Source organism: Mytilus trossulus, unplaced genomic scaffold (genome assembly GCF_036588685.1).
Source record: "Mytilus trossulus isolate FHL-02 unplaced genomic scaffold, PNRI_Mtr1.1.1.hap1 h1tg000553l__unscaffolded, whole genome shotgun sequence".
NCBI lineage: Eukaryota > Metazoa > Mollusca > Bivalvia > Mytilida > Mytilidae > Mytilus > Mytilus trossulus.
In genome coordinates, this window is record NW_026963396.1 from 47,268 (window position 1) to 62,097 (window position 14,830).

The 14,830-nt window shown below is 32.6% G+C and overlaps 1 protein-coding gene and 1 long non-coding RNA gene across 2 annotated transcripts; both read left to right on the top strand.

Annotated features, from left to right (window-relative positions):
• The first annotated feature begins 367 nt into the window (after positions 1–367).
• LOC134702609 (uncharacterized) lies at positions 368–5,384 on the top strand. Its single transcript, XR_010104446.1, has 5 exons — positions 368–441; positions 1,450–1,516; positions 2,525–2,562; positions 4,000–4,060; positions 5,049–5,384. It is a non-coding gene; the product is annotated as an uncharacterized LOC134702609 (long non-coding RNA).
• A 690-nt stretch (positions 5,385–6,074) lies between these two features.
• LOC134702611 (uncharacterized) lies at positions 6,075–13,826 on the top strand. The gene is made up of 2 exons (XM_063563381.1): positions 6,075–7,900; positions 8,117–13,826. The coding sequence occupies exons 1-2, from the start codon at positions 6,075–6,077 to the stop codon at positions 13,824–13,826; spliced, it is 7,536 nt and encodes a 2,511-aa protein (XP_063419451.1).
• Positions 13,827–14,830: the final 1,004 nt, after the last annotated feature.

A 14,830-nucleotide genomic window follows, 5' to 3' on the forward strand; every position in this document is an offset into this window, starting at 1 on the left:
AGTTGTGTACACAAACACGGCAACATGACATAAGAAGAAACTATAAAAATCAGTTAAAAAAGGCTTAACTTAACGGAGTGGTCATGGAGGGGTACTTGTACATCCCAAAATCAAAAAGGCACTAAGTACAGATCTGAGAGTATTCAAGGCCAATATCAACTAATAAAAAAAATCATGTTACTTGGACTATAATCATGATTATATCAAATATAAAAGACTTTTTTTTTAAAACTTTTTCATTATTATGTTTTTATCAGTCTTTTATCATCAATTGTGAAAGATTTATTTTTTTACTATAAATGATAAATGTTGCATATGTATTTAGAAAGATTGTTAAATGGTGATATAAATTTTAGTGTATTTTTCTTTTGCAGATTTTTGAAGAAATACTGTAGAAGACATTTTTATAAAGCTGTTGTTTGATCAGACATTGTCAAAGCAGTAAGTATAATCAAGAGAGGTCACCTACATATACATAAATAAACTCATTAAGATTCTGGGATTGAATTGAGTATATACGCCAGACGCGTATTTCGTCTACAAAAAACTCATCAGTGACGCTTGAATTTAAAAAAAAAGGACAGACAAATAATTAGACACAACATAGAAAAATAAAGACTAAGCAACACGAACCCCAATAAAAAATGAGGGTGATCTCAGGTGCTCCAAAAGAGTAAGCAGATCCTGCTCAACATATCATGTATATGATACTGTCAAGTTGATCATGTGGTAAATAGTCTGAATTCGCTAGGTCACAAAGTTCAAATGAAGTAGATGTAAGCAATTATAACCAAACTGTACAGCCTTCAAAAATGAGAAAAACACATTCTGTATGCCTATGGTTGGCTATAAAAGGCCCTCAACATGAGAAATATGAAACAATTGAATTGAGAAAACTAAGGGCATAATTTATAAGAAAACAATTACCAAAAAATAAATATGATAGACATGAAACAGCAACTACAGGCTTGGAACTGGCCCATAAAACAAAATGTGGCGGAGTTTTTTCAACATGTTTGCGAGCACTCAACCTTCCCCTAACCTGGGACAACGGTATAACAGAACAACATAAGAAGAAATATCATGAATATCAGTTAAAAAAGGCTTAACTTGATAGATAGATACAAATAGAATTACATGAACAAAAACACAGAGTTGATATGGAGGGATACTTATACATGTTATACATCCCAAAATCAAAAAGGCACCAAGTACAGATCTGAGAATATTCAAGGCCAATACCAACTAATAAAAAAAAATCATGTATATTGGACAAAAATATCAAATACAAAAGGCTTTTTTTGTTTTTAACTTTTTGATTGTTATTTTTTCAGTCTTTTATCATCAATAGTGGAAGATTTGTTTTTACTATAAATGATAAATGTTGCATATGTATTTAGAAAGATTGTTAAATGGTGATATAATTTTTAGTGTATTTTTCTTTTGCAGATTTTTGAAGAAATACTGTAGAAGACATTTTTATAAAGCTGTTGTTTGATCAGACATTGTCAAAGCAGTAAGTATAATCAAGAGAGGTCACCTACATATACATGAATAAACTCATTAAGATTCCAGGATTGAATTTAGTATATACGCCAGACGCGTGTTTAGTCTACAAAAAACTCATCAGTGACGCTTGAATTTAAAAAAAAAGGACAGACAAATAATTAGACACAACATAGAAAAATAAAGACTAAGCAACACGAACCCCAACAAAAAATGAGGGTGATCTCAGGTGCTCCAAAAGAGTAAGCAGATCCTGCTCAACATATCATGCATATGATACTGTCAAGTTGATCATGTGGTAAATAGTCTGAATTCGCTAGGTCACAAAGTTCAAATGAAGTAGATGTAAGCAATTATAACCAAACTGTACGGCCTTCAAAAATGAGAAAAACACATTCTGTATGCCTATGGTTGGCTATAAAAGGCCCTCAACATGAGAAATATGAAACAATTGAATTGAGAAAACTAAGGGCATAATTTATAAGAAAACAATTACCAAAAAATAAATATGATAGACATGAAACAGCAACTACAGGCTTGGAACTGGCCCATAAAACAAAATGTGGCGGAGTTTTTTTCAACATGTTTGCGAGCACTCAACCTTCCCCTAACCTGGGACAACGGTATAACAGAACAACATAAGAAGAAATATCATGAATATCAGTTAAAAAAGGCTTAACTTGATAGATAGATACAAATAGAATTACATGAACAAAAACACAGAGTTGATATGGAGGGATACTTATACATGTTATACATCCCAAAATCAAAAAGGCACCAAGTACAGATCTGAGAATATTCAAGGCCAATACCAACTAATAAAAAAAAATCATGTATATTGGACAAAAATATCAAATAGAAAAGCCTTTTTTTGTTTTTAACTTTTTGATTATTATTTTTTCAGTCTTTTATCATCAATAGTGGAAGATTTATTTTTACTATAAATGATAAATGTTGCATATGTATTTAGAAAGATTGTTAAATGGTGATATAATTTAAGTGTTTTTTTCTTGTGCAGATTTTTGAAGAAGTACTGTAGAAGACATTGTCAAAGCAGTAAGTATAATCAAGAGAGGTCACCTACATACACATAAATTACTGTTACTTGAAAAGAGAAGAAGCTTATATCATATATATATCCTGCTCTTGATTCCAGACCTTATTCTGAAGTACATTTATATCTCAGGAATAGACTGAGTAGCTACCTTAGCTTTATTTGGCATAACCTTTCACAATCAAGGGTTCTTTAACTTCACTTCATACCTTACTTGGCCTTCTAGAGAGAGTTTATTGTAAATAGGGAATATGTCAAAGAGCAAAGAACCTGACCAAAGAGCAGATAACAGCCGATGGCCACCAATGGGTCTTCAACACAGCAAGAAAATCGGCTGGCCCCTAAATAAAAATGTGTACTAGTTCTGTGAAAATTGACGTCATATTTGAATCCAAAACATATAAATGAACTAGGTTAAAAATAAACACATTCTGTCATGGTTTAAAAAACATGACTTTGACTGAGTATTTTCATACTACACATGTATCATGACTTTACTTGTTATAGTTTTTATCGTCATGAACATGCATGAAATATTTGCCACTGGACGTTAGGTAACCAGTAAGCAACAATCAATCATATTACAGTACTGCCATTTTGATATCAGTATTTACATTAGAGTTTAAAATTGATATAAAGGTCAGATATTTCTCTGTATCAATAGTTAATTTTGCGTTTGGTTGATAATTTGTACCTCTTTCTTGTGACTTTAGGTAGTCTTATAGCTTGTCGGTTACAAGCATAAAATGACGTTCATTCTTGATTTTACAATTATTCAGCTATTTCAGCAGAACATGTATGCAATGCTTTTATAATATTTTTATACCCCACCTACGATAGTAGAGGAGCATTATGTTTTCTGGTCTGTGCCTTTGTTCGTTCGTTCGTCCGTTCGCTTCAGGTTAAAGTTTTTGGTCAAGGTAGTTTTTGAAGAAGTTGAAGTCCAATCAACTTGAAACTTAGTACATATGTTCCCCATGATATGATCTTTCTAATTTTAATGCCAAATTATAGTTTTGACCCCAATTTCATGGTCCACTGAACATAGAAAATGATCGTGCAAAGTTCAGGTTAAAGTTTTTGGTCAAGGTAGTTTTTGATAAAGTTAAAGTTACATCAACTTGAAACTTAGTACACATGTTCCCTATGATATGATCTTTGTTATTATAATTCCAAATTATAAGTTTGACCCCAATTTCACGGTCCACTGAACATAGAAAATGATAGTGCGAGTGGGGCATCCGTGTACTATGGTCACATTCTTGTTTTCTTTTCACATTGTTTTCAACATTTATTTTAATCATGTAAATTGAATGTTTAAACATGTTAAAGAGTCAAAGAGGTAGTTTGAATACTGTTTACATCAACATATGTGATATCATCGTTCATGAATACTATAGTAAAGCTTTTATTATCACTTTTTTCTTCTTTTTTTTCAGCATTTGGAATTAAGCCTAGTTGGTTCACATCCATAGCTGGTTTCTATACTTTACCAATAGAGTAAGTATTTTTTTAGCATATTTATAAAAAGCTTAACAATTGGTATTGCTCAATATTTCCCATTTCTGGGAGTATTGCATACCCTATAAAAGTTTTTCCACTTGGGTTATCCTGCCTATATAATACTTTGCCAACCCTTTAGTGCAGAGAAGTGAACATTCTTTTCATTCTATCCAGGCCATTCATGCAATTTATTAATAATATTGTTATACTCATCAATCAAAAGAGGGACAGTCAAACTCATGACAATGCAATGGCAAAAAATGAAAAGGACAAACAGACAAACAATAGTACATATGACACAACATAGAAAACTAAAGAATAAACAACACAAACTTCACCAAAAAAAAGGGGTGATAGTTCACAAAATGATGTGTATTTAAATAACCAGACTTGTCAAGAAAACCATTTAATCATATATTAAATAAGTTAAGCATGGTATATAAATGTGCAATTTATATGATAAAAGAAAGATAACTCAAATTTAAAATATTTGATAAATGCAATACAATGTTTATTTTAAGTTAGCATAGCATTCTTTACCCGTCAATGGTTTCAAGCAGTTATATTTTTTTATGAATATGGATACATGTATGTTTATGCATTTTTTCTGTAGATTTATTTAATGCTTGAAACTTTTTCAATATGCATTTAGATGTATATTATTTTGTGTTCATTATGGAGTTCTGAATTTAAATATATTAATCGTTTCATCAGCTTCTCAAATACAATAAAAACTTTTGTTCAAATGAACAGTTTCACAAAGTGTAAACAAAAATGTTTTTAAGGTTACATCCTTGAAACAAACAGGTTAATCAATCAGTGTACTATTGATTTGATTAAAAATTTTATTTATATTTTTTTTTTGGCATTTCAAGCTTTAAAAACAAAGTTGGACATGACATAAGTTTGGTACTGATAATAGTAAATCTTTTACAAAACTTGATATTGTCATAACAATATTTTTATACATTTTTTTTCATTTCAGGTGATGCCACGTAAATCAAATAAGAGCAAAGCCTCCAAAGCCAAAGAACAAAAACTAAGAATGAGAGAAAGAAGGTTGGCAGAGGAGGCTTTGCAACAGTCTACTGATATTGATAAAATTGAAGGAGAAAGCACTGAGAATGGTTATCCTGAAGGAGAAAACACTGTTGATGAATTTACTGTCAATAAAATTGAAAGAAATGACACTGTTAATGATTTGACTGTTAACTCTGTTGTCAATAAAATAAATCACACTGATAATGAATTGACTGTTAACTCTGTTGTCAATAAAAGAAATCACACTGATAATGAATTGACTGTTAACTCTGTTGTCAATTATACTGAAAGAAATCACACTGTGAATGAATTGACTGTTAACTCTGTTGTCAATAAAATAAATCACACTGATAATGAATTGACTGTTAACTCTGTTGTCAATAATACTGAAAGAAATCACACTGTGAATGAATTGACTGTTAACTCTGTTGTCAATAAAAGAAATCACACTGATAATGAATTGACTGTTAACTCTGTTGTCAATAATACTGAAAGAAATCACACTGTGAATGAATTGACTGTCAACTCTGTTGTCAATAAAAGAAATCACACTGTGAATGAATTGACTGTTAACTCTGTTGTCAATAAAAGAAATAACACTGATAATGAATTGATTGTTTACTCTGTTGTCAGTAATACTGAAAGAAATAACACTGATAATGAATTGACAGTTAACTCTGATTGCAATGACACTGTTACTGATTTAACTGGGCATACTGTTGCCAATACCACTGAACAGTATCAAACTGTTAATGAATTGACTGCTCCTTCTGTTGACTGCAACATACATTTAGTTAAGACTAATTTAATCAATTCAGAATTGAGTAAACTAAAAAGTCATTCAGGTTCAATCAACAATCAGTCTGAAAACAAGCAAACATGCCAGGGTAGAAATAATAAAAATGACATTGATAACAAAGCAGACAAATCTGTGCATTCCTATTTATGGATAGGTGAACAGAAAACAGGTATGCATGCAAATATCAGATTTGAAAATCCTGTAGTTTTATATGATTTATCAAGATCACAAGTAACACAAGAACAAAATAATCTAGTCATTCAGGGTAGTTTTCATCAAGGAAATACCAGGTTTGGTGAAAACGCTGGGAAACAATGTGTTAGTAATTGTTTATCTGCAATAGTGCATAGTAAACTGAAACCAGTTTTTGCATGGAACAAGTTATATCTTGACAATATACTAATTGAAGGTAACGATATTTATACATCTGTGCACGGTACTAATAATTATCTTTGTGTGGAAGATCTTCCAGAATTTGTAGATCTTAGAAATCGTATTATTCATTGTCACAAGAAACGTTCCATTTGTGCATTTGTACATGACGTTGACCCAGATTTTGATGGCGTTTTACCTTTAGACCAAGCCCTGCAATATGCATTAATAGACTCAGACGGATGCTTTGTTACTGTAAGAGCAACAACATCATTAGTAATAAAGCAGAATAACAAAATATATATGTTTGATTCTCATGCAAGAAATCGTTTTGGTTTAATAGATAATTATGGTTCTAGTATTGTATTTGAACTTGCTGACATTCAAGCTGTTTACCAACACTTCTGTAATTTTGTTCAGGGTGATCAATCTGTACCTTTTGATGTAACAGGAATTACTGTTGCAATACAAGAAACAGTTGACAGTAGTGTAGATATGACATTGCAAGATAATATGCAACATATTGAAATACAAGATAGTGTACCAATATTAGGTTATTTAGATAGTAAGCATAGTATTGAAGAAAATGAGACTAATGAAGAAACGCTCGACAATTTAAAGGGAGGATTGTTGAAAAATACCAAAAGACGTGTATCTGATCTTTCAAATGACATTGAATCAGACATATTAATGGACATATCACACAATGTATCAGATGACATTGAATCCGACAGGTTAATGGACATATCAGATGACATGGAATCAGTAGATTTTTCAAAGGTAGGGTCTCCATGTACATTTGTTAGAGATAATGAAGTTTCTGATATAGAAATAATGTCTGATTGTAGATCCAATTATTCCTTTAAGCCATTAGATTTCTACTCTAAAAGGGAACTCTGTGGACTATTGAATATATCTTCAAAAGAAGTGAAAAAAAACATGTGCAGTTCAGAATTGTGTAATATTGGCCATCCCTTTGAAACAAAGTCCATCATAGCAGACGGAAACTGTCTCTTTAGAGCAATATCTTATGCTGTTTCACATACACAAGTATTCCATAAAAAAGTAAGACAAGACATTATTAAGCATAGCTTGAGCATTTCAAATCATTTGACTAGTCTATTAGAAAACCAATATGGTACAGTAGAAGAACATATAAGTGGTCGAAAAATGAGAGAGAACAATTCATGGGGAACTGCATTGGAAATAATCGCCGCAGCAGACCTTCTAAAAACGGATATTTATACGTTTTATAATGGAGTATGGATAAAGTATTCATCGTCTCAAATTCACACAAACAGTGAAATAAATGATAGAGCAATCTATCTTCAACACATCAGAGACTTACAACACTATGAGGTTGTATTATCAGTTATACCAGAGATGCACAAACCACCTGAAAATAAGGGAGTTGCAATGAAAAGGAAATGTGAGCAAAATGATTTATTTGTTTCAAAGAAATACAGAAAACAAGATCAACAGACGAGTGGTTTAAATAATGAAAACAATTCTTCTGTTATATCGTCACAGAAAGGAATTCATTCAGACAAAGCTATAAATGAAGTACAATACTTATCAAAATCTGAAAAACAAAAATTAAAGTATCAAACAGATTCTCAATCAAGGTACAAAACATTATCAACACAAAGGAAAAAGTATTCGAACGACGATTCGTACAAAGCTCAGAAAATAAGAAAAGGAAGGGAGAAATATCAGAATGATTACACATATAAATTAGATATTAAAAAAGCTTCAAAGGAAAAGTATATGACAGACGAAAAACACAGGGAAGAAAAGAAAAATGAAAGCATTAAAAAATATGAAAATAATGATGAATACAGAAAAAAATTGAAAGAGGCAGCCATTCACAAATATGCTACTGATGATGCACACAAAATTAAAATTAAACAAGCAAGCATTCACAAGTATGCTACTGATGATGAACATCAAAATAAGTTGAAACAGGCAAGCATTCACAAGTATGCTACTGATGATGAATATCAAAACAAGGTGAAACAGGCAAGCATTCACAAGTATGCTACTGATGATGAATATCAAAGTAAGGTGAAACAGGCAAGCATTCACAAGTATGCTAATGATGATGAACATCGAAAGCATGTTAAAAGTCAGACTTTGTCTAAAAGAATTCTTTCTAAAGAAGAAGGAAAAGACATGTCAAAAGTTATTGAAAAATTTAAGAAAGATGTATGTGAAGGACCTGAATACATTTGTGCTTGCTGTTTTAGACTTTCATTTCAAAATCAAGTAATGGAATATAAGAAGGATTTGTATCAAAAGGATTCTGTAAAAGATGTAGCAGACACTTGCATTTCTGATAAGTATTTGCATAAATGTTTAGACGAATGCGAAGATGAATGTAAGTATCAAGGAACTAGTAGACAATCCCTTTGGATTTGTTACACATGTCACAGAAAGATCCAGAAAGGAAAAGTGCCTGCTGAATCTTTTTTTAACAACCTATTATTAGATGATGTTCCTAATGAACTTAGCAAATTAAATCAACTAGAACAACATTTAATTTCTCTTAATATACCTTTCATGAAGATAATTGCTCTACCTAAAGGTGGCCAAAAGGCAGTTCATGGACCATGTGTTTGTGTACCGTCAGATATTTTTAAGGTAACTACTACTTTGCCTAGATCTGAAGATGACAATTGTTTAGTTAAAGTGAAGCTCAAAAGGAAATTACAATATAAGGGTTATGAGGAATATCAATTTGTTGATACTAAACATTTAGAAGAAGCATTGCTATTTTTAAAAGAAAAAAATGAGTGGTATTCAAATATAGTAATCAATGAAAAGTGGTTGAACCCTATTCCTTTACAAAATAAGGACTGTTGCCCTGAAGTAGAGAGCATGGACACTTCAACAACAACAAATGAAACGCTAAATGATAATTTGCAAGATAGGTCAAATACAGAGGAACAAACAAATGAAGCGGATACATACTTAGATGATACTTTACAGGGCGTTCAGTTGGACACATGTTTACAGCCTGCTGATATTGCACAGGAAGCTTTAGATGCATTGTTTGATAAGAAATTCAATCTATCACCTGCAGAGGAAAATAACCCTGTAAGTCTTTTGAGAACAAAGGGTATTGAAGCTCAAACGTTTCCAGTACATTATCCTACAGGTAAAAACACATTGAATGAAGAGAGAGAAGAAAAGTTATCTTTATTAAGATATTTCAATCTGAGATTAATGAGTGTAGAAAACCGATTTGCAAGAGATACTTCTTATATATTCTTTTGTCAATATATGTCTGAACTAGATAGAGTTATGTCAAATGTTCAAATTTCCTTAAGGAAAGGATCGGTGTTTTCAAATGGAAAGAAAGTAACAGGCAAAATGCTATGTGATAAAGACACATTACATGGGTTATTCCGAAAAGATGAGGCAATAAAGTTTATGAAACCTGTAAGAGGAACACCTCCTTATTGGCAAGCTGAACAAAAGAATATTTTTGCTATGATTCGCCAGTTAGGTATTCCCACATTCTTTGCCTCGTTTTCTTCTGCAGACTTCAGATGGAAAGAAATCATAGAAACAATATTGAAGCAACAAGGAGATATTCGTAAGTTTGACGAACTTACTTGGGATGAAAAGTGCAAAGTCCTTTGTAGTAATCCTGTTACACCTGCACGAATGTTTGATCGTAGATTTAAAAAATTTCTAAAAGATGTTATAATGTCAGATGCTCAACCAATTGGTCATGTGATAGACTACTTTTATAGAGTTGAATTTCAACAGAGAGGTTCTCCACACACGCACTGTTTGTTCTGGGTAGAAGATGCCCCAAAATTTAATGAAGATGAAGATGATATTGTAACTGAGTTTGTTGACAAATATATAACATGTAAACTACCGCTGGAAACCGAGGACTCAGAGCTAAAAGACATTGTCACAACTGTACAACAACATAGCAAAACACATTCAAAAAGTTGTAGAAAAAAGGGAACTGTGTGTCGTTTTAATTTCCCAAGACCACCCTCTGAAAAAACATTTATATCACGCCCACCTAAGGATGATGAAGAAGAATGTAGTGTTGCTGATGACACTGATGAAGATGTTGACGATGATGTTGTTGAAAAACCAAAATCGGGAATTAGTTCATTAGAAGCTAAAAAGATATTAGAATCTCTATGGGCTGTAATCAAAGACTGTGAAAAGGAAAATTTAACTACTACGGAGTTATTCATAAGGGCAGGAGTATCTCAGGAAGATTTTCAAGAATGCTTTAGGTCAGTTACATATAGAAATACTGTGGTGTTAAAAAGAAACAAAAATGAAATGTTTATCAATCAGTACAACCCGCATCTCCTGAAAGCATGGGACGCAAATATGGATATACAATACATATTAGATGCTTATTCTTGTGTTGTTTATATAATAAGTTACATCAGTAAATCAGAACGTGAACTTGGATTGTTGCTACAACAAACAAAAAATGAGGCCGCTGATGGAAATTTGAATGCACAACATACAATGAAACAAGTAGGTACTGCATACTTTCACTTTCGAGAGCTGAGTGCCCAAGAAGCTGTTTTTAGAGTGATCGGCTTAAGTTTGAAAGAATGTTCAAGAAAAGTTGAATTCATTCCAGTTGGAGAAAATCCATGTAAAATGAGTATTCCTCTAAAAGAACTTTTAATCAAATCTAAAAGCGCAAATACAAAAAAACCTTCAAAGGAAATCGATGATGATGATGACATTGATGACGGTGATGATATCGAACTTTGGATGAAAAGCATTACTGATAGATATAAAAGTCGACCAGAACTTGAATTATTTAATCAGATGTGTTTAGCTTCATTTTGCTCCGAGTTTTCAGTTTTAGCAGAAACACAGGTTCCAAATAAAATAAATGAAGATACCACATTCAAACTTAAAAATGATATGGGATACATCAGAAAGCGGACAAGAACCCAGCCTGCTATTATCAAATATGCACGATTTTCCATTGAAACATCGCCTGAACAGTACTACCAAAGTATTTTACAGTTATATTTACCTTACAGATTAGAGGAACAGTTGAAACCGCCACAATTTTTGACATATGAATTGTTTTACAAATCAGGAATGGTCAGGTATAATCAGAAAGAGGTTCTTGTTAAAGTCGAACAAATAGTTAATACTAACATGTCCAACTTTGTGAAAAGTGGCAAAGAGCTAGAAGCTGCAGAAAAAAAATTGGAAGAAAATGATTACCAAGAAGATGCGTGGGCAGACCTATGTCCAGAAACAGAGAGTGAAAGACGTGAATGCACTGAAGCAGCCAAATCTTCAACTGTCATAGAAGTCGACAGTCCTGAATTTGGAATACCAGATTTAAATAAAAGTAACAAGCCAGAAATAGTTAGTGGAAATGGGATTAAAACTTGTTTACTAAGGTCGGAAGTTATACCCTTGTTGAGAGGTTTAAACATGAAACAAAGGCGTATTTTCTATAAGGTAAGAGAATGGTGCAACCTAAAAGCCAATGGTAAAAATCCCCCTCCCTTTCACGTCTTTGTAACAGGCGGAGCTGGAACAGGAAAAAGCCATCTGATTAAATGCTTACATTATGAAACCACAAGAATTCTTGCTCGCTGCTCTCCTAGTCCAGACGATTTGACAGTTTTATTGACTGCACCAACTGGCACTGCAGCCTTCAATATAAATGGATTGACGATTCACCATGCTCTTTCTATTTTCAAAACTCTTACTGTTGACAAAGCGATGCTTGGTGAAGATAAGCTGAACACTTTAAGGTCAAAATTAGAAAATTTACAAATTTTAATCATAGACGAAGTCTCAATGGTCAACAAGAGGTTGTTATTCTTCATTCATGAACGGTTGCGTCAGATCAAGAAAAGACCTGAAAAAGATCCTTTTGGTGGGGTTTCAGTGATAGCTGTTGGAGATTTTTTTCAGTTACCACCAGTAAAATGCCGAAAAACTGATAAACTTTATGTAGATGATCCATCGAATCCTTTGAACTATCTGTGGAACGATTTCTTCACTATTGTAGAATTAGATGAAGTCATGAGACAACGTGAAGATGGTTTGTTTGCTCAGTTATTGAATAGACTTAGGATAAAAGACAAATATTCTCCGTTAGAATCCTCAGATTTAAAAATGTTAAAGCAGTGTATAGGTAGTGGGACAGATGAAGCTTTACACATTTATGCTACTAATAATGAGATTAATATTCACAATACTGAAATGGTTATTAAACTGTCCAGTGAACCTAAGTTAATTGAAGCACAAGATTTTGAAAAAAATAAAGCTACAGGAAAACTAAGAAAGAAAACAGCAAATTTTTCACAAACTGATATTTGTCTCCCAACTTCAATTCTATTAGCTGAAGGAGCCCGCGTAATGCTGAAAAAGAATGAAGCCGTCAATGATGGCTTGGTAAATGGGGTAATGGGCACTATTGTCAGCATTGCAGAATTTTTAGAAGGGTCTTTGCCGAATGTTATTTTTATCAATTTTGACAATGAGAGAGTAGGAAAAAACGCTAAGATTCAAAAAACAATAAATGGGAAAAGATGCGTTGGATTGGAACCATCTACAGAGGACATACCATTCAAAAATGGAACGAGAAAACAGTTTCCTTTGCAGTTAGCATGGGCATGTACTGTTCATAAAGTTCAGGGTTTGACAGTTTCACAAGCAGTTGTGGATTTGAATAAATGCTTCACTTATGGCCAGGCATATGTTGCATTGAGTAGAGTTACTACAAAAGAAGGGCTTCATATATTACCAATTGATGACAAAACACTTGGTAAAAAAATATACTGTGATCCTGATATCATAAAAGGCATAAAAACAATGAAACATTATCTGACTGAAAATGTAGAAGCATCATCTGAAGAAACACTTGTAACTATTGTTTATCACAATATCCAAGGACTAAGAGCTCATAAAAATGATTTAGTGGCTAATTCAGACTGTTCAGATGCAGATTATGTCTGTCTGACTGAAACATGGCTTGAATCTTCCTCTGATCATGTTTATCTTCCTAACTATGATTTTTATCACCAACCAAGATCTGCAGCCTACACACCGACTAATTCTGTGTTTATGAATTTGCAAGCTATGGGCCACGGAGGAGTTGGAGTATATGTAAAAACAGATTCTGAATATGAAAATTGTAACATTACCGTGGAAAATCTAGAATGTATGACTTTCAGAATCCCCACCATGAATGTCCTTGTGGCAACAATATATAGAACTCAGAAGTATCAAATTGGAATATTTCTTAAAACATTTATTTCGTTTGTAAGCAAATTGACTGAACTTTCAAACAATATCATTGTTTTAGGTGACTTTAATCAAGACATATTAAAGGGAGAAAGATCCATACTGGACTATATGACTTCAAAAGGATTTCAACAGCTAGTGGAAGAGGCCACAACAGAAGGTGGTACATTGATTGATCATGTCTATGTCAAAGGTTGCTCAAAAGTAGAAGTTAAAGGCATTCCAACTTACTACAGTTATCACGATGCTGTATCCATAATGCTTAAAGATAGCCGATAAGTATCATATATATATATATATATATATACTGTATATGAATATAATTGGTACCTGTAAATGACACTGCGAGTTAAGCAAGCAACAACAACGAAACGCACCATACACAGATGAAGGGCCGGGTGGGATAGGAGGGGTCCCGATCCCGAAATCCTGGACTGGGGGGGGGGGGGGGAGGAGGAGACTTTTCTCTTTAAACTATTCAGATTCCAAAGATTGGTGAAATAATATCCTTCCCCCCTCCCTGTACCCTTACCCCTCCCCCACCAAGTAAAATTTATACATAATGTCACATATCAAAAAGCCATTTTAACCGATAAGTGCAAAATAAACTGACAACTCCATGGCAAATAAGAAAAAAGATAAAATGGCAAACAAAAGTACACAAAACACAACAGGGGGGAAAAGCTGATCAACACGAACTCCACCTAAAACGATCTCAATTAATTTGTTTTCTATTTCAGATCAAACCAAAAGACTTCAGTGGTGTGCAAGATTACTTGAATGTTTGACTAATCAAACTATTGTTTAAATATGTCATATTTGGATGATTTTAATATTAATACAGAAAGAAGTCTTCATTTATTCCACTTAGTGGTGTGACATTTTTTTTAAAACCATATTTATATATTTATTGTTACATTCTTTTAATTTGTAAATAATATTTCATATATAATGTCTCATAAGCCAGATGTTTTGCTTGATATTGATTGTTTATTACGTATGAATATTGTGTATGAATTCTTTTTTTTTTTTATTGCAAACAATTCGTGTCACTTCAATAAATATATTTACTGTCTATGTCCAATTATTTAGTCACAATCATTTTCGTTCAACATAAGGATTACCTCCAGTAAGATATCATTGTAGTTGATAACAATAAACTATTGTTGGCAGATATTTTTAAGTATGAAATAGTAGAGTAACAGTTTTGCGGTTTTCAAGAAATCACTTCAGGTTACATATCAATATATTTAAAACACCATCAGTCCTATACTATTGAAATC

Coding starts and splice junctions, on each gene's coding strand:
- LOC134702611 (XM_063563381.1), top strand. CDS start 6,075: ATGCATGCAAATATCAGATTTGAAAATCCTGTAGTTTTATATGATTTA. Junction 7,901..8,116: donor CAAACAGATTCTCAATCAAG/GTACAAAACATT, acceptor TGATGAATACAG/AAAAAAATTGAAAGAGGCAG.